This window comes from Leptodactylus fuscus, chromosome 10 (genome assembly GCF_031893055.1).
Source record: "Leptodactylus fuscus isolate aLepFus1 chromosome 10, aLepFus1.hap2, whole genome shotgun sequence".
NCBI classification, from domain to species: Eukaryota; Metazoa; Chordata; class Amphibia; order Anura; family Leptodactylidae; genus Leptodactylus; species Leptodactylus fuscus.
In genome coordinates, this window is record NC_134274.1 from 35,430,018 (window position 1) to 35,451,608 (window position 21,591).

The 21,591-nt window shown below is 42.6% G+C and overlaps 1 protein-coding gene across 1 annotated transcript; it reads right to left on the minus strand.

Annotated features, from left to right (window-relative positions):
* Positions 1-645: 645 nt before the first annotated feature.
* On the minus strand, positions 646-19,600 carry LOC142219182 (ornithine decarboxylase-like). The gene is made up of 13 exons (XM_075288133.1): positions 19,556-19,600; positions 17,331-17,462; positions 16,596-16,600; positions 16,397-16,561; positions 15,900-16,072; positions 11,899-12,033; positions 11,385-11,550; positions 10,703-10,850; positions 9,603-9,709; positions 6,252-6,437; positions 4,728-4,769; positions 983-1,104; positions 646-724 (listed from the first exon to the last, which is right to left on the minus strand). Exons 1-13 carry the CDS (start codon positions 19,590-19,592, stop codon positions 646-648), a joined length of 1,497 nt encoding a protein of 498 aa, XP_075144234.1. The 5' UTR covers positions 19,593-19,600.
* Between the last annotated feature and the right edge of the window lie 1,991 nt (positions 19,601-21,591).

The following is a 21,591-nucleotide window of genomic DNA, read 5'->3' on the forward strand; positions in this document are numbered from 1 at the left end:
TCATATTACACCTCTTGACATTGTGCACTTACCTTTACATTGCTTTGGTATACTGGTACATTGATTGATTCCACCCATATGTATTATGTTAAAGTTAAGTATTCTATATGTTTGCTCTACTTTAGTGGATATTAATAAAATTCATTATATTTTATTATAATTTTTGGTGTGTGGATAGGCGCTGAGCAGCCATATTGGTCAGGCGAACACTGCCCTATACCCTGTTTCCCCGAAAATAAGACACTTCACCTCATAGACCATCTACAACCAGCAGTCATGCCGGAGCTCCGCATGACTGCCGATTGTCCCCCGCTCCAGCCGCTGCATAAGACATCCCCCGAAAATAAGATTGGTCATATATTTCGGAAGAGAATTTAATATAAGAGAGTGTCTTATTTTCAGGGGAACGGTAGTAAGATTGTCAGTATTACTTTACAGGGAGGTTTCATCACTGAAGCTGCTGAGGTAAAGTGAAAGCTGAGCTCTGATTGGTTGCTATGGGCCTGTGAGGTGGTTCCTTCAGGTCATAGTAATACTGTGAGGGCAGCTCTGTATTACTCTTCATCCTATTACATCTCTTATCAGTGTCAGGTGAATACTAAAGGGTCACAATACTAAGGACTGTGCCACCCAAAAAAACACCATCTAGTGGGCAAGTTCATCCAAAAGCTCAGAACGCAAAATTGTGTCAAAGAGCTGAGACAAGTGACAACGTGACTCGCGGCTGGAAAAGAAACGGATGAGACAGGCGAAATGTAAGAAAGCCGAAACATCGGAGCAGCGGGAATGGCGTCTTCACATAAGACAGCTGAAGCAAGGAATATGGAAACATCTGAACTAAAGGATGAATGTTCTCAATTTACCATATTTTCCGCGAGTGAAGCCGCAGGTATTCTACTAGTATAGTGTATTTCCAGGCTGCATAGATATTACATTCAAGCCAAGCACTCTAGGCCCAGTGTAATCCAAGCCAGGAAATTACCAGACGTACAAGACTAGATGTGATATGAAGGACTTGTACTCAAAGCCATATTGGAACTGTTGTACCGAGATGTGCACATGCAAGATAAAGGATCCGACGACTGAAGCAAGATGTAAGGACTTCTGAAAATTCAGAAGAGGAATCTGAAGTCTCTTGACAAGGTAATATTCCATAAAATTTCTAGCTGCACCTGATTCCAAGAATTTCGAACCTTGTACACTTGCAATAACAGTAACCAGAATTTTATCTCTGAGGAACGTGCCAGACCCAAGGTAATGCCAACTTTCTTGTAGATGTTTTTTGACATTTGACGATGAACACAATTGACTTTGAGATGAGCGCCTTGTACACAACAGTGTCATGTGGCTTCATTTCTCTGATAGCAGGGCGACATTGCCTAATCTGAAGCAGCAGGTAAATGGAGCAATTCGGTGATGAACAAGGTTTGTTCCAACATTATAGCGCCTACTGTTATAAGACAGAACTGATAAGTGGCTCTGGGATCAGTGACATTTTGGGCCCTTGGCCAGGAACGTCCCCAGATCCACTTCCAGTTCCAATGAAAACCTGTGGTCAATCCTCAAAAAGTGGGTGGACAAACAAAAACTGAAATTGTGAGAAACTCCAAGCACTGATTAGGCAAGACAAGGTTGTCCTCAGTCAGGATTCGTCTCAGAAGCTGATATTCAGCTGCAGTCACTTTGTTCGTTTACAAAAATAACACACACACACATATATATATATATATATATATATATATATATATATATTCAACATTCTTAATTTTCCACATCTGCCTAAATTTTTTGCACACTCCTGTATCACAGAAAAGATCAAAGGACTGTAACTACAAATCACTAGGGAGGTAAAAAAGTGTGAACAGTCCCCTATGTTCACCAAGTTTTAATGTGGGAATGGACATGAAGGAATTTAGTACAATGGTTGAATGCTGATTTAAATGTGTCCCAAAATAGTATAATTAAATATATAATTGAATATATGAAAAAACGGGGGGGGGGGGGGGGGAACGACTATAGAGTATTGCAATTCAGAATCAGAAACAATTCTCTAGGTAAAATGTTTTTTGTATTTGTAATAGGGCGTTTTTCTACAAAATCAGTCTTATTGATGTGCTATGACGGGATTAATGTCTGTATATATTCCTTGTTATCCCTCTATGGATATCTTATTGATGTACTTCTATAATTGATCTGTTAAAATATTCTTCTTTTCGGTGCTATTCTGCACATCTATATACAGTGGGGTCCAGAAATTTTTGGCTAGTGGCACAAGTATTACCAGTTTACCAATCTATCTATAAGGGTTTATAGTACAGACTCACAGCTTTAACCCCTTCGTGCTCTGTAATAGTACGTCACGGCATTCATCGAGTTCACCCTCCGCTAAGTACTATTACGGCGTTGTAATGCCGCGGACACAGAAGCTGTACCTGCGGCATTACATCCTGCTCTTCCCTTCCCAATGTAGTTGAAAGGGGACCTGCGGCCATTTTCCCTCCATATTTTCACGGCTCCCCTGATTGGTCTCCACAGCACCCTGGTTGGGAATTGCTGATGTATACCAGCTACAGATGGGTGACCCTCAGAAGATTCATTTCTACAAATATTTGTAGGTTTGAGAGGTGCAGCAGCATAATAAACACCTACAGTATACTCACCTCTCCTGGGCTGCCTTCCGGGGTCATCCTCTGACCTTCTTGGTGATGTCACACAACCCAAAGGACCCTGTGACTGGCCCTCAGTGGTCACATAGTGGGCCGCCTACACATTAATGCTGGCAAAATCACGTGATCACTGCATTGTATTTTGGTAAAGGAAAAGTGTTGATGCTTTATAGGAAAATGCACGATTCTTAATAAACTGTTGATGCCCTAACCACGCATTCAATGTGACGTGTCATTCAATGGGGGGCGACTGATGAACAGATCTGCATGTCTACGTACCCCTCACTCAGCGGCATTGATGGGTGCTGTGTATATACCGGAGTGGCCTGTACTATACAAAACAGAACCTGGACAATGAAGTATTTCTTTAATCCATCAGCACTATATCTGATGTAAAACATGTGCAACAGTCTAAACAAGAACATGACTTCGCCTCTTTTGCTGAGCAAGAGCTGATCTATGGTTATAACATTTGCTACATTCTGGACATGAAATGTCTGGTGATTTACAAGTCCTGACCTCATCCCCCTTCATCTGTCCTCAGTTTCATGCCCCCCATCTGCCCCACTTTCATGTCCTCCCTCCATCTCTGCCCCCAGTTTTATGTCCTCTCTCCATCTCTGCCCCCAGTTTTATGTCCCCCCTCCATCTGCCCCAGTTTCATGTCCCCCCTCCGTCTGCCCCAGTTTCATGTCCCCCCTCCATCTGCCCCAGTTTCATTCCCCCTCCATCTCTGCCCCCAGTTTCATGTCCACCATCCATCTGCCTCAGTTTCATGTCCCCCCTCCATCTTCCCCAGTTTCATGTCCCCCCCATCTGCCCTTGTTTCATGCCCCCCTCCATCTCTGCCCCCAGTTTCATGTCCCCCCTCCATCTGCCCCAGTTTCATGTCCCCCCTCCATCTGCCCCAGTTTCATGTCCCCTCTCCATCTCTGCCCCCCAGTTTCATGTCCCCACTCCATCTCTGCCCCAGTTGCATGTCCCCCCTCCATCTATGCTCCCAGTTTCATGTCCCCTCCATCTGCCCCAGTTTCATGCCCCCCTCTCCATCTGCCCCAGTTTTATGTCCCCCCTCCATTTTTGCTTACAGTTTCATGTCCCCCCTCCATCTCTGCCCTCAGTTTCATGTCCCCCCCTCCATGTCTGCCCCCAGTTTCATGTCCCTGCTCCATCTCTGGCCCCAGTTTCATGTCGCTCTTCCCTCTCCTTCATCTGCCCCTAGTTTCACGGGCCCCCTTCATTATATTTCCCCTCAATGCCCATTGGTGGATAGACCTTCATTTCAGTAATGCAGCTACAGCAATGCCAGGAACTACCTGGCTGATATAAATGTTTGGTAAACGTTCTCCATAGATAGAAACCCTGCTGCAACTAATTATTAGTGATTAGTACTATAGCCCAATTTTGGTGACTAGCCCATGTTGTCCTGTGGGGGATTGCTACCTCCATGGCATCCCTGAGGACTCTCCACTAGCTGAACCCTGATAAGTCGCACGGGGCCTAACAATGGCAATGTTTTGAATCAGGGTAGGGGTGAAATTTCTGGCTCAGTTTTTGTCTACTGATACTGACCTTCTACCCTTCACAGAACTTGTGGAACACTATGGGCTCCCACAGCACGCCTCTATTACTACCTCTAATTGTGACATATTTTTGTAGTTCAATTTAGTTCGCTTACTCCCAAGATGGACTTTTCCAAAATAAAGGGTCTCTTTGGGACCCCTGACCTCCCCAAATCTACGACTTGTTGAAGATTGCAAAACCTTGTCCATATGGTAGGGCAGTGATACATTCCTGAGCTGACGGGTGAGGAGTGGAGGGGGGACAAGCTCTCTGTAAAATACTGTATACTTGGGTGAATTCTTAACTCACACATTGACCCATATGGTAACATTATTTGCAGGATTCGGCTTCTTATAATACATGGATATTTATTTAAGTCTTTATGGAAAATAGATACAGGAAAAACTTTCAGAATAATAGAAATATCAGTCAATGTCTATTAAGCTTACATCACTGAAGAAGTTGATAGTACTCTTTCTCTTTAGCTGAATCTCTTACAGATCCATCGTGGCAATGTTTGTTCATCTGTGTGTTGGTCATCTGTGGGATGGTCATGACATGTCTCAAAATGACAAAGAGACAGACAGAGTTACACAGACCCAGGCATGTGTGTTACGGAATTGCTAGATGAGCAATTTCCCAGTAGATGCTGGTGATACCTGTGAGGAAGGGAATGACAAGACAGTGAGTCCTAAGACTGAATCCATCCCCAGTCCCTGCCTATTTGCCTCACCTACACTAGACGGTAGGGGACAGCTGGGCGGCAGTCCCTTCCTGTGATAAAAGTGATAACACAGAACGCAGACAAGATGAACAACAACAAACAGAAAGTTAGCTAGCCAAGGGGTCGGAAACAGTTGAGCAGCGAGATACAGAGTCGGAATCCAGAAGAGTAGTCACATGAAAAGGCAAGGGTGAGAAATAGAAATACAAACAGCAAACAGTATAGAGCCAGCGCACACAGAAAGGCAAATAGCAAGCAATAGGGAGTGGGATGGAAAGGTATTTAAAGGAATCTGCCCTAGACCTGATTGACCAGAAGGAATGTTAATCAAAAGCACTAAGTTAACTCCCTAGTATCCAAAGGAACACAACCACTGGCTGGACTGACACAAAGCAACAGATCCTCAGATGTGCTACATCAACAGGTGCAAAGGATCACAACTGAACACACTTCCTGTGCCGAAGTGTGTGACCAGATGATGATGTTAAGGCCCGAACAGGCAAAGATGTTACAGTCATTTATATTCATTGGAGGGGGTGTACCCCAGCATTCACATACTCATTGCACCTGTATATGGATGACACTGAAATAAGTATACCCTTGACACACCCAGACAGACATATGTTGTCAGCAGAATAGAAGTATCCCTTACAGCCCATGAATATTGTCATCTAATAATATTTAACATAATAATATGATAATATTTATCCGATCACCTCATTCCCATCTCCAAGACGTTTCTGGAGCTGCACCGGTGCCCTGGAATACTTTACTCCGGAAAATCCAATTCATTCCCAAATACAGCAGCTTCAAAACTACCCTACAATTGCATCTGTTTTGTCAGGCAATCATCTAATGTGTACGGGGTTCCCTCCGACTCTTCCCTGACAGCAGATGTTGGGAACGATAAGGTTCTGTGATTTCGGTTTCCAATGATTAGTCCCCTTATTCTCAGGAGATAGCTCGCCACTGGAGGTGTCCGGTGACCTTTAGTCTTCTCTTCATTCAGAACATATGCATACTTGGCCAATCTGGGTATGTATGTGTATGGGGGAGTGAGACAAGATAGTCAAACTAGAGTTCATCCAATAGCTTATCTAATGTGTGTGGTCAGCTTAAGAAATGAAGGGGCTTCACCTTTGACCAACCATAGACAACATGTTTTCACCAGTATATCATGTCCATTTCCATGTTACTATCAGTGTATGTCAAGTGCCCAAAGTGACAATAACAATTGTGTGGTCGGGCTTCCCATTACCTACTTTCTTTTTAATGTGCCTCTACTCCGTATGACGTACACGGTTGGCGGAAGAAATCCATAAGGCCGAAGCTATTGTTAAGCTGTAGGCTCCCCGATTCATGAATATTATCCAGTCACCAATCTCCAGTTCTGGCAGACTGACCTCTTCTTTAATAAAGTCAAGTTCTGTGAGGCAGGGTCCCCAAAGTTTGCTGGAAAAATGTTTTTCTGAATGGTGGTAGTCCTAGAGTAATAATAACGTATATGTAAAAGAAGAAACCTTCTATATATGGTATATACTAATATATGTATAGATGGCAGAAATGATAACTGCCCTCCTCCATAACTTTTTTTAACATTAAAAATTTTGTTGAAATTCTAGTTATATCACAAAAAACAGGTCAAACAAGACATCAACAATAAGGGCCCCTTCACACTACTGATACGCTGCCTGATTCTGAACGTTAAAACACGGTCAGAATCAGCGCGTATAAAGCAGATCCCATTAATTTCAATGGGGAGCTGGCATATGAGCGCTCCCCATTGAAATGAATGGGCTGCTTTTTACTCTACGAGCTCTCCCATTGAAGTGAATGGGAAGCGCTCACGTGTACGGCTCGGACTGAGCTGAGCGCCGGGCCCCTTCACACGGCGAGCCGAACACGTGAGCGCTTCCCATTCACTTCAATGGGAGCGCTCGTAGAGTAAAAAGCAGCCCATTCATTTCAATGGGGAGCGCTCGTATGCCAGCTCCTCATTGAAATTAATGGGATCTGCTTTATACGCGCTGATTCTGACCGTGTTTTAACGTTCAGAATCAGGCAAAGTATCAGTAGTGTGAAGGGGCCCTAAGACAACAGAAATATGAGGGCCCCTTCACACGGAGGATACTCTGGCTGATTCGGAACGTGTAAACGTTCCGAATCAGCAGCGTTTAAAGCAGGTCCCATTGGTTTTTATGGGAGCCGGCATACGCGCTCCCCATAGAAATGAATAGGAAAAAGCAGCCCATTCATTTCTATGGGGAGCGCACGTATGCCGGCTCCCATAGAAAGCAATGGGACCTGCTTTAAATGCTGATGATTCAGAACGTTTACACGTTCCGATCAGCCAGAGTATCCTCCGTGTGAAGGGGCCCTAAGAGGTGCGCATGGTGGAGAGAGAGTTAGGGAACGGAGAGGATGGTGGGGAGGAGGGAGGTACATGGGGGAGGAGGGAACAATAACTGTCGCAGCAAATCCATATACTTATATCAGGAACAACAATGGTAAACAATAGAGATGAGCAAATAGTGAAATGTTCGAAATTAGATATTCGTTTCAAATAGAGCATCAATATTCGACTACTCCATCGAATATCGAATCCCATTATAGTCTATGGGAAAAAATGCTTGTTTCAGGGGAAACCACTATTCGACTAAAGGAGAGTCACCAAGTCCACGAGTAGCAGGAGGAGAGTGTTTAGGAGGAGCGCCGCGTAGTTAAAGCGCATCGGACCACAATGGAGACTGCTGTGGTCTGATCTTAGACTCCGCCTCCTCACAGACGAGCCTCCGGCAGAACTAGTGTTGATTGACACAGTATAGCATTCAGCCAATCAACGCTGGTTCTGAAGCGAATATTTACTGCGAATAGCTAGTAGTATTTGATTGAGTATGAATATTTCAAATACCGTAGTATTCGATCGAATACCTACTCGATCGATTACTACTCGCTCATCTCTAGTAAACATGTTTCGTGTCAGTTCGAAAAAGAAGAAAGAATGGTGACAAGATGGGGGGAAGGAGAATCAAGAGGACACAGAGGGGAAGACAGAATGGAATTCAGCAGAGTAGTAAAAGGGGTTCCACAGAAGCCATGTCTGCTGGTGGGCTCTGTCGTCATGTTTTAGTTCTGTGAGCAGGTTTTCCATGCTTCATATACATAAGACAAGACATCAGAGGGTAGGCGTCAGGGATTTCCATAGGCTATGGATAACCGATCTTGCCACTGCTAATAGGAAACATAATAATTTGCGGGTTGTGCTTCCTAAACTTACACGGGAAGATAGAGAGGAGCAGGGTCATCCTCTGAAGCAATGCCAGTGACCGTCTGAATGATACAATGGACATCTGACCAAAAGTAGCGTAGGAATGGACATCCCCATCAGACGTGCCCTGGCCGATGTTACATCTCCAACATAGGTCTGAAGTGGAGGGGTAGATCTCATGAAGGACAGAGGGGACTCTGTACCATCTGGAAAGGATCTTATAGTTCGTCTCTTGCGCTTTGCAAGATATAGAGGATTTGTTTAAAGCTGAAGATCACGTGCCTGGTGAGAACAAGACCCCCAATTCCCTTTCCCAACTACCCGTGAATGTTGGTAGACTGTTGACGCTGGGTTCACACCTGCGTTTGGGGTCTCCGTTCTATGGTTTCCATCTTCTGCATGCCAGAAGACGGAAACCATAGACCGGGTCCGGCCGTGAGCGGCGGTGAGCGTTTTATGCTCTCCGCCGCGAAACCGGGTTTTTTTATCCGGACACAGAGTACTGCATGTCCGACTCTGTGTCCGGATTATAAAACCCGTTTTTGCGGCGGAGAGCGCAAAACGCGGGTGAGAAAGCCTCCTGCAGGTTTCCGTATCCTGCCTGTGTTTTAGGCAGGAAACGGAAACCTAAGTACGGAGTGCCGGGCCGCAGATGTGAACGAGCCCTGACTGAATCCTCCATAAGCTTGCCATAGATAAGTGAGATGGTGTGTGTCGGAGCACTGGGTGAGAGGCACAAGCGTTCAAAAGGCAATAACGTCCTATAAAGTTTATGAGATGTTTTAAGAGCATTATAAGAATGGGAAAGCTGGTTGTACTGCCAATGAGAGGCAACAGAGTCAGGGTCTGGGGTCATAGTGAGTAGCTTAGATTGGGGGAGAAGGGAGGAGGCCGACATAACGTGATGGAATCTAGGGATAGGTTGACCCACAGTGCAGTGTGGAAGAGAAAAGAGGACTGAAGTGCGACAGGGAAGTCTAGGTTGCCCGAGATTCAGGTCATAGGGCCATTATTTTGGAAGAGTCTACACAGCACCATAAAGTCGGCAAGATCTGAGTGTCTAAAGGGAGCACATGAGTCTTACTGCCTGACCAAAAACGCTAATGAATCCATTGGAGAGCAATGAGGGGAGTGGACTCAGAGACCCCTGCAGGGCTCCACAAAACGGTAAATATGAACCTGACCTCAGCTAGTGAGAAGAGCCAAGGGGAGGTGATCATAGCCGAAGGGACTAAGCACGGGTCCCATGTTGTATAAGCAATCAGTAGGGGTCTCTGCACCGTATCAAGAGGACAAGACAAAGGGTTTGTGATAGAACAGTTACCAGAGCCCTAAGCGTTCATTGGTACTGCACAGAGGAGACATTGAAGACATCTTTTACCTTCAATAACTTCACTTGCAATTCTTCACTCTGCAGTTCAAAAGGCAAAAATGTTCCAAATATACCATCGTTCAGATAATACGAAATTTTCCTGTCCTCTTTCCCATCTGTTTGTATAAAGATCAATAGAAAGATGAGTGGCTTAGTCAGAACACATTTCCTTGGATCATATACGCAGGTGTGCTTTAAGTTAGTACATGAAACCTCAGATATTAGTATATAGTAAAATCCCCTGGGCTATCACTAGACCACAAAAACTACCTGTATACTTTATTACATAGACTGTGACACACAACATACATCAGGCATCTTTTTAGGACTAGAGTAACCAACAAGCAGAAAAAGCATGTGCTTAGGGCATTGGCGGAAGGGGGAACCACAGAAATATATCATTGCCAGACTTACTATAATGGACCATATGGTGCAGGACTGCAGAAGGTCTGGCCTGGTGGTGAGATATAGTGTCCTCTCTCTGACTGCTGCGCTATTCTCCCTGTTTGTGGGGCTGTGCTCCAACCCCTACTTGTGCAGTGCACTGGCCCTATAGAAAGTCTAAACCTTAAATTCTGCTCCCAGCCTATCTCCTGTGGGCTATTTAAGGTAGCCTCTACCCCAAAAAGCTGCCTGACTATGGCCGGTTCCAAGCTTGCTGGTTTCTGCAGTGTTGTGCTTTGCTCGGGGTCTGACTGGTCTCTTACCTGACTTCAATAGGTTTTGCTGGATTTTTAATTTTTATGTCTTTTCATCGTGGTATGAATAAATAATATTTGATTGTTATAGTATGGATTGATACCGACATATCAACACCGATTTTTTTTTAACATTTTTTTTTTATTACTATTCTATTTCTATTACAAAAAACTATTTTATTTCATACTTTACAGTATTTTACTTTTTATTAATATCTGTACTTGAGCACTACGAGCTGCGATTGTCTATATAATACATTGCACTAATTCTGTATTGCAATGAATTATACTTTCCTAAGTTAAAGTAAAACTATACATTATAGGTTCCCCCTGCTGATGTAATAGCATGTTACAGGCAGAAACCGATTAAAGGTAATAAACATATACCCCATGTTGTCCTGAACTACTGACCTGTCCCATGATTCTCCTTCTTGCCAATAATATTGAGCGCGGCTGTAAAGGCAGAGCCTACAAAATATCTCCCAGGCTCTGAGATAATTTCCACTCCTTCCTTGCTTGGGAAATACTGATCCAAAGCCTCCGTAATCACAGCAGCAAACTGAAAGAAGAAAAAGTTACAGGGATTCAGTGAGAAATACTGATGGCAAAATCAAGTCTATATATCTGTGTAAAGCTGGGCAGGCACTCTAGAAAGCTGCCCACCAAATGCCAGCTCTGTCGAGAGCTGTTTCTCCACCCTGCCGAGCCAAACACGCACGTGTCTTCATAAAATCACCAGAACTGGAAGGAACAAAAATCTGCTTTGAAGCTGGAAATAAGTATCATCCTATAAAATGTAGGGATTACACTGGGAAAGGCAAAATACATATAACACAAGGCACCTAAAATAGAATGAGAATAAGCAGTAACACTCTGGGATGTTGCATTAGTTTACTTAGTTTGGATTGAACTATTTTTATGTTTAGATGGTTTCATATGTTAGTTGATGTGTTACCAGAATTGGTGACACCGACATCAACTACTCCCCGTTCTTCTGGATACACATTTAGTAGCTCTGCTTTTTCACAGGAAATTTTGGTAGGAATTGCCTTTTGAAAGTAGGTTTGGCATCCTGTCCACTTGGTGGGCCTACCTCTTTTAATCCTGGTCGGAAGTCATGGTTTCCAGGGAACCCTCCTCCAATATCTAAGAGCCTCATCACATGGCCAAATTTTCTTCCAAGGTCAAAGACATGTTTGGCATCTGCAATGCCCTGGTGAAAAGCTTGTGGCTTCCTGCACTTTGTACCAATGTGAAAGCTACAACAGCAATGAATAACGAATCCTTTTTATTTAACTTTTTGTGGCTATTATTTATTCTAATTATTATTAGAGATGAGGGAGTACTGTTCGGATCAGCCGATCCGAACAGCACGCTCCATAGAAATGAATGGATGCACCTGGTACTTCCGCTTTGACGTCGGCTGGCAGCTTAACCCCCCCGCGTGCCGGCTACATCCATTCATTTCTATGTGAGCGTGCTGTTCGGATCGGCTGATCTGAACAGTACACGCTCATCTCTAATTATTATTATTATTAATTCATAAAGTTATTCTAGGACAAGTCTTAATGTATTACATATCTAGCCCAGAAACCTCTAGTTCTTACCTGACTCCTATGACTGATAGATTAAGGTCCTTTGCCAGCTTTAACAGATATTCACACCTTTGTAACTGGGCGCCATACTTTTTGCTAAAGCATCCCATTGATTCGGAGTCATCAGCAGTGATTCGGAGGATCATCCTGCATTGGAGGTATGGATGAAAAATTAGCAGAAAGATTAAAGTCAACTAAAACCTTAAGATATGCCTGTATTCAAGCTAATAAATCCACTTGGATCAGATCTTTTGGAGGTCATCATATTTTTTTTATCTTTTTTTTTATCTTAATGAAAACAAAATGATGTTATTATTATTATAGATCTGGGTCATTCCATATCAAGTTATCCAAATATGAATATTTTTTTTACCTGACGTCTTTAGATTTTTTTTTTATATGAAGTACAACTTAAGTTAATTACAAATAAAAAGTTTAGAATTTTTTTCTTCATCCGTTAATTTTTTACAGACTTCTAAAGTTTTGAAAAAGCACAAATATTGGCCTGGTGTGGCTTTACATTTTTTATCATATCTCGGGCTAGAATTAAAGAGGACCTTTCACCACTTTTGGGCACATGCAGTGTTATATACTGCCGGAAAGCTGACAGTGCGCTGAGTTCAGCGCACTGTCGGCTTTCCCGATCTGTGCCCGGTGTGAAGAGCTTACGGCCCGGTACCGTAGCTCTTCTATGGTCAGAAGGGCGTTTCTGACCATTAGCCAGGAACGTCCTTCTGCCTCGCGGCACCAATTGCGCTGTGCTGTGAGAGCCGGGAGGAACGCCCCCTCCCTCTGCTCACACAGCTCGTCCATAGACGAGTATTATCAGGAAAGGGAGGGGACGTTCCTCCCCGCTCCACAGCACAGCGCGATTGGTGCCGCGAGGCAGAAGGACGTTCCTGGCTAATGGTCAGAAACGCCCTTCTGACCATAGAAGAGCTACGGTACCGGGCCGTAAGCTCTTCACACCGGGCACAGATCGGGAAAGCCGACAGTGCGCTGAACTCAGCGCACTGTCAGCTTTCCGGCAGTATATAACACTGCCTTTGGGAAAAATGGTGAAAGGTCCTCTTTAAGATAAAGAGGTGGGAGAGGCATAATTTTTCTCAGACCGGTACCGACTTTCATTTCATATGTCACAAAACTTTCTTTATATTTTATTTTGGAGAAAACAAATTCAAAATTTCGAAGCACAATTGTGAAAAAAACGTATGTTTTAAAATTGTGAAAAATGCATGTGGGACCAAATTGGGATCTATTTTTTAAAGAAAAAAAAATTTTTAAGCCTTGTATCATCTGATTTTATGTTGGTGTGGCTTCTTCCTTTTTTCTTTTCAAATTACAACTTGCTGAATTCAGCATTTATGTGCAACAATAAAGAAACATAAAAAACAGGTCTTGTATGTGCCAGAATAAATACATCTTATGATCAGAACACAACTTGCTCCGCATTGTCAACCTGAATGCATTGAACAAACCAAAAGAAAAAGGTGATCATATCCTCTAGTGGGATTTTGTAAATACAGTTTCATCCTAATTATATGTTAACAATATTAAAAGAACCAATATTTATAACACCTATTTCTACATGTAACAATTGTTTTTTATTATATCACTAAACATGTAATTTATTAAGAAGAATAGTACAGTAGTTACATCCTCATTCTATAAAATATGAACTAATCAAACAATTAAAAGGATGTTATTACACTACTGGCCTTTTATCATCAATTTGTCCCTTCTTGTGAGTGAAATGTAATCTTGTCCATAAGCGCTTACTAGCAATGTGTCAGAGAATGTCCGGCCTGTCATGGTGTTTGGCTCCACCTGAGTTAAAGGGATTCAATCATTAAAATGATATTTTTTTCTCCCTAACATGTAGGAATAGCCTTAAGAAAAGCTATTCTTCTCCTACCTTTAGATGTCTTCTCCGCGTCGCTGTTCAGTAGAAATACGGGTTTTCTTCTGTATGCAAATGAGTTCTCTTGCAGCACTGGAGGTGTCCTCAATACTGCGAGAGAAATCTCCAGCGCCGCTTCTATCTTCATCTGAAATGATCTCTCCCTGCGTCTTCTTCTGGCGCTGGGTTCAAACTTCTGGGTATGCGTAGTTGGCTCTGCCGTTGGGCTTTGGACAGAGACGAATGCGCATGCCCAGAAGTTTGAAGCCATCGCCGGAAGAAGGGAGAAAAAATGTCATGTTAGGGAGAAAAAATTTCATTTTAATGATTGAATCCCTTTAATATCTTATTTTTGTTAATTTTTAAATGTCTGGTTTTCTTGGATATACAAAGGATGGTGCTGGACCAAAAGGATGCAAAAAAAGTCAATTCTACGTCTTCATTTTCACAATCTTTGGAGAGTACAGTAGCCAGCTATCAGCGCCGATCATATTCACAGGTCACAGAACTAGTTATGTCATCCATTGCCAATCTTGTGCCACCTTCTACCACTTCATGGACTTCACTGTCATTGCTGAATGAAAAAATCCTTGTTTTTATTTCTGTTACACTACATGGAATGAAAGTGTGGTATTGCCGAGTCCCTTGGATGGGTTCTGCTTCCTGTAACCGATGTTTTAACAAACTCTCCTCCTCTTCATAGTCAGGAAATTAAAGTTCTGAAGCTTTCTTACTTCCTGACTCTAAGGTGGACAGATACTTCACATGACTGACAGAGTTGCCGGCCTGTCATCTGCTCTGAATTCACTGTCTATCCCTGTTCATTCTCAGGTCGAACCCTAACAAAGCTTTCTCCTCTGCCCTCTCCTGCTTCTAAGGTAGGGTTCACACTACCATTGGTGTCTGCTTAAAAAAAAAAACCACAACTAAAAACGGACACCTATCATAACGGACACAAACAGACAGTAACTGATGGCTATCAGTTAGTGTCCGTTATATGTCTGTTGCCCATAGACATCAATGTTAAAAGAAAAGGACACTTACTGTCAGTTTTTTCAAACAGACAAAAAAGTCCTGCATGTAGGATTTATTTGTCCGCTTGAAAAAACGGACATGGATGTAAACAGACACTAAAGGAAACTAAAGGACACAAGATAAAGTCCCATTGAAATGAATGGAAATTGAAAACTGACCAGATAGTGTCTGTTGCTAAAATCTTGTACAGACAATAACCATGGACACTGCTGAGCGGACACCAACGGTAGTGTGAATGCCCCCTAAGCTGTAACATAATAAAATAATACAGTAATATCTAAAAATCATGGATTATTTGGTAAATATAGACCCCACACTTTTAGACCACAGGCTGAACAGATCTGAATTCAAGATTTTTGAATCGACACTGTAATAGTTATATCATAAAATATGATCCCATCGCAATCCCAACTTGAACTTTGGTACAGATGTGGCTCGGAGCATAGCAGGCACATGTGCATTTTTGGAAATTTTTAAATTAAACGGGTTTTTTTTGGAAATGCGTTTTAAAACTTTGTGTTTGCGTATGCATGGGTAAAATATTAACAAAGATACTCTTGTGACATATCTGGTGAAAGCCTGGACAGTTCTGAGTAGAATGGTGTTTATTTTGTTTCTCTATCTTTTTTCTAGCCTGAGTTATGTAGAGAAATGTAAAGGCAAGCAACACAAAAATTTGCACTTTTTCTGAACTTTGAAAATCAATTAAAAAAATTTTGAAAAAATTCTAGAATTTTTTTTCTTCACATTTTGCATTCTCTGACACACCACTAACAAATAACAAAATCTCAAAAGAATTAAAAATATAGAGGTAAAAATCATTGGTTCACATAGACGTGGAAACAATGGCAAATTCATGTGTGGTAACTTGTCATGGTTTCCGCAAGAAATTCCAATACCAACATTTCCAATGGACATGAACATGGATTTCTTGAGAATTTTAGAATGGAATAACACGTACCCAAAACCTGCATGAAAATCCACCAGGTAAACGTACGCTAAAGCAAAGTCTTCCATTGTGTAGGAGCTACTATGAAAAGCAGGCCATAATATTACCTCCAGGTTGTTGTCCACTTACTCGGCTGTTGGGTGCTCTTTTGACACTTTCAGCAATTCACTTTCACAGTCAAAGGTCATTTTCAATACTCCATGCTTGGCGGCATGTCGAATGTGAGATGGTTGCTTGCAAGTGTTTGCATAGACTATATCATTTGCAGGAACTCCTAAACTCAACACCATGTCTATCTCTACCTGTTGACAAATAACATTAGTAACACAATGAATGTGTTACATAGCATGGAGGTCAGTTTTTTCATGCCAATGAAGCCATAATTTAGGCCAAGGAACCTGAAGATAAGCTGCAATGAAAGCCACTTGATTTCTGCAAGGTTTTTCCTTGGAGAAATGCAGAGGAGCATGCAGCAGAATATCCCCAGAAAATAGGGGACAATAATGAAGGGAATAAGACAATGACCATAAAGCCCAATCAGGTCATACAGACCAAACCTTGTCACCATCTTGACAAAAATCTATTAGAGATCTACTAGGATCTACTTATAACATGAAGCAGATTACCTTACTGGCACAGTCAAATCCAGTCCCCAGGAAGGCAAGTGTCTGGAGAACCTCTTTAGTATTGTTGCACTTCACAGCATAGAATGGCCTGACCCGCGGCAATTCCCAGTGGAAGCGGCGATATTTGTCCACCACATCATTTAGGTCAGCAACATAGAAGGCATCCTGGAGCACAAGGAATACAAAGAAATTACTTTACGTGCTCTATACCTGGGCTAGGATTGTATCATCTGAATTAGAACAATTTAGAAATGATTGTTTTCCAGGGTTCGGTTTGGAACTTAATGTAGATGGATTCTCTGATATCAGGAATATAGGCAGACCTGCGCCTTTGGGATAGACTTATTGTCGTTTTTGTACTACAAATAGTCAGTTATTTAGTTTGCTTATGCTAGGTTACACTTGGGGACCCCCGAACAGAAACCTAATCGGCTTAAAGAAGTGGCTACCCACAGAAACCCGTGGACTCCAAAGATATAATGGGTCCAGCGGTTTCTGCCTAGTTCCACCTGAGAAGGGTAAAAAATGCAGAGAGAAAAGCGCTACTCCCCAAGTACATTCCCCAGGACAACCCCGAGTACATCCCCAGTAATCCCCCAGAACATCCCCCAGTACATCTCCAGGACATCTCCAATAGATCCCCCAGTATATCCCCCTAGTAAATCCCCCCAATACATCCCCCAGTAATCCCCCAGTATATCCCCCAGAACATCCCCCAGTACATCCCCCAGTACATATCCAGGATATCCCCTAAGACATCCCCCAGTACATCCACCAATACATCCCCCAGTATATTCCCCAGTACATCTCCAGGACATCCCCCAGTACATCCCCCAGTATATCCCCCAGTACATCCCCCAGTACATCATGGAGGGTTAGTGGCTAACTAAAATACAACTTGTGCTTGAAAAGTTGGGATAATCTTGGTTGTAACTTACTTGTCCATAGCTACTAGTTATTTTTTTCTTGATGAACTCCATGACAGATATTCCCTCTTCTACAACAGTCACTTTACTCAGTTGATCATATTTCCAAGTCGTACTCCCTTCTCCAAGCTTTTTCCCCACTAGAAGCAAAAGGGAATATTACATGGGTGTTATAGAAAGATCCAACGTAATATATTGTGGCAAAAGTGATATAATGGAGAGCTCTGACATTCATGAGACAGCGAACACCAATTTCCATCTCTTTCTTTTGGGTACCGTAAATGGGAAATAAGTTGCAGTAACCTGGCACATCCACTGCCCAGTGTACGGAGCTATCAGTCTATCAGTGCGGACGGTTGCCAAGTGTCGGACCCCCACCATTTTGATATTGAGGACATATCCTAAGGTTAGGTCATCATTATCTAAATTCCACAAACCCTCTTTAATAATAAACTTGTCACTGCAGAGGTTCTCCAGGCTCGTAGGTCTCTAGATGAGAATATAATAGGTTGTAAATACTGTGATCCCTCAGTGTGTTAAATACTAGGAGTTTGTAAAGCAGCACGAGACTGCAAGTCCCAGAAATTCTGGTTTTCTTGAGTGAAACAGGTTCACTGAAATTGAGTTAAGTTTTTTTTTCCGCTGTGCGGAGGCTGCCGGCACTGTCCTTCAAGAGCTCCCAAGTTTCCAGGTCTCGGGAACATCTGCTGTGTCTGGTTTACCGTGATTTGTGGTGCGCTGTGTGTTTGGCATTCCCTGACCCGTGCCACTCCACAGTGCAGCCAAGTTCATCCCCACCATTTGGGGCTCTGGAGGACACCATTGTGGGTTAGGGTTGGTGCGGCCTGGGGGGTGTTGGACACACAGCGCCGACAATTTTTTTTTTTTTTTAATGTAGATTGTGAGCCCCATATAGAACTCATAATGTACATTTTTTTTTCCTATCAGTATATTTTTGTAGAATGGGAGAAAATCCACGCAAACACGGGGAGAACATACAAACTCCTTGCAGATGGTGTTCCTGGCGGGATTTGAACCCAGGACTCCAGCACTGCAAGGCTGCAGTGCTGACCACTGAGCCACCGTGTTGCCCTCATGTTGGCATTTTAAATCGGTGTATCTAGGACTGGTTCTCACTTTGGCTCTGAACAGCATTTGCTATCCTAACAGGTTTGGCTGGTATAAACTTATTTACATTGTATTCTCATGGAGAATTGCCTTAAAAAATAATGTTCATACACAACTTTGTTGCTCCAAAGATAAACAGCTCCCTATCCTTATACCCTGGGCCGCTCTTATCTTGGAATTATCTGATTATGTAACAGTTTGTTATTATGAGCAACCTCCCACCTAGAATGGCACTACACGCAACATCATCTGATTGGTGAGTGTTACTGGTTTCATTTTTTGGAGGCTGCCATGCCTGTGTGATTTCTATTGTTTGCACAGTATATATTGGTACAAGATTTTCCTTCCCCTGCCTTTTAGGATTGTTATTAATGCATATTTATTAAAAGTTATGTTTTATAATTAATATTTCTATTCCATTTGGTGGCTTGTGATAAGTTGAATAGATTAATAACATTTATTAGGAATTTTTGGGATAATTTATTTAAATTGGCACACCGAAATAAAAAGGCTGCCTACCCCCGCCCTACAGTATGAAGCATGATCTAGGAAATTGGTCATAAAATCTAAATTTGGAAGGTGGGAAGGGTTATAGAACTATGGTTCCCTTTATTAGTTAAACATTCCTTAAATGGAATCTGTAAGCGCGATTTGGGAAAATCAAATTGCCCTGTTACAAAGCTGTAATAAACATTATAGGCGCCCTGCTGTAGTACTCCTCGCATCGGCGCAGCTCTTCACTGAAGCCAGAAGTGTACACGTCAGATTTAGTGCACGTCTCGCACCCCTGGCACTTACTCTGAGTATACATCCTCGGCTTCACTGAAGAACTGCACAGACACCGGGAGCACCAGAGAGGAGTCCGATGAGACTCATTTCTGGTTAAGTCCCAAATTGACCTGACAGGTTCCCTTTCAAGAGAGCCTTGCTCATCTAATCTGCATGTAGTCTATGCAATCTATACTGTGGATTTGCCAGGCAAGTGTTGAGATCCAAATAAAAAGCCAGAAAAAAAACTGATCTAACTCTTTATGTGACCAATATATTTTGTAAAGTGGCTCCACTTTAGATATAATAACACTAATAGACATAATAATATACTTACACGTATCCTGCAGCTCCACGTCCTGTAATCGGAGCATCTCTACACAAGGAATCTAGAGACTAATATATTTGGAAATTAGAAAAATGCCATTTGAATAAAAAAGATAAATGATCGTTTCTTAAAGGAATTTTCCATTCTTAAAATGCGTTTGCATAATGGCTAACTGCAGTAAGAGTAGTCACTTACCAATATATTATCTGTGGATGAAATCTTCTCTGGAAAGCTGTCATTATGACCATGCTTGTGGTTTATATCTCCTGCTTCTTTGAGATCCCATGATCTGCACATGTGGTCATCTCTTCTTACATCACATCACATGCATTTCATTAATAGTGTATGAGTTCACAGTTCAGACCTACGGCGGGAGTGGACATTTTCCATTAATAGTGGAAAACGGAGATATAACTAAATATAACATAGCTATAAGCATGGTGGCATTGTTTGGATGTTTATGGGGGGAGTGCTACCAGGTTAGTCTTTAATAGAGATGAGCGAGTATTGTTCGGATCAGCCGATCCGAACAGCACGCTCCATAGAAATGAATGGATGCACCTGGTACTTCCGCTTTGACGGCGGCTGGCCGCTTAACCCCCCGCGTGCCGGCTATGTCCATTCATTTCTATGCGAGCGTGCTGTTCAGATCGGCTGATCCGAACAGTACTTCTAGTCTTTAACCCTTTGGTGACATGTGATGTGTTATATGGACATGTCACTTTAATGATGCCGTTCACCATTCTGCGCTCTAGTACTTTCTGGAAGCTGGATCACGATTCCTCCTTAGGGGTGGGATGAAAATACACCTACTAGTTGCAAGATGGGATAAGTTGTTTGATGCTCTCCCATGGTGAGACTCGATGACCTACAATCACGGCTGTAAGTGTTGGCACCCCTAAAATTTTCCCGAAAATTATTGTAATTGCACGTTTTGTTATACAAATTTTTATTTCATTTGTGTATATTGGAACATCACAAAAAATAAAGAAAAAAAAAAGACAAAAAGGAAATGATTTCCCAAAAAACTCCAAAAATGGTCCGGACAAAATTACTGGCAACTCAGCATAATATTTGGTTGCACACCCTTTGGAAAAATAAGTGAAATCAATCTCTTTCTATAACCGTCCACAAGCTTCTTACACCTCTCACCTGGAATTCTGGCCCCTTCTTCTACTAACAGCAATTTTAAGATCTCTCCTCAGGTGTTCAATGGGATTTAGATCTGGACTCATTGCGGTCACTTCAGAACTCTCCAGCGCTTTATTTCCATCCATTTCTGGGGGCTTTTTGAAATATGTTTGGGGTCATTTTCCTGCTGGAAGACCCAGGACCTAGGACAGAAACCCAGATTTCTGACACTGGGCCCTACATTGAGACCCCAAATGCTTTAGTAACCCATATGATTAAGAGGACATGATCTGTGGTGGACTCAATGGCCTGCTGGTTGTGAAGAGGTGCAAGGGATTGGCAGAGGGGAGCGGCTGATGAAGAATGGGGGGAGAGGTGTATTAAGTGAGCTGCACAGTTTAAGGCGGACTGCAGGGGGGCCATGGAAATATACAACACTATTCAAAAATCTACATGCTTTATAGACCACTAGTAAGCAGGATATATGTAAAATGGCCAGTTCGGATTTGCTCTATCACTCTGTGATACAGAGGTCCCTATGACCTGGCACCTCGGGAGCGCACTCTTGATGTGCCAGGTAACCTGAGCCCAATTCTATGGACCACATCTATTTCATAGCCAGGCTTTCCTGGCTTGGTGACACTGCTCAGCACTCGGGGATCTGAGGCCGTGAATCAGTGTTGGAAGTGGGTAAGTATATCGACTGATTCTGAGATGCTAAAAGGACGTAAGCCAAGATATGGAGATTGCATTGCCACAACGTTGTTCTTACTAAGACAGTTTGATATATGTGACGATGTGATGTATAGATGATTCTACAGCCGACTAAGTATATGAGTGGTGGGGAGATTTAGGCAGACTGTTCATGATAATACAGCCCTATGAAAAAGTTTGGGCCCCCCTATTAATCCTAA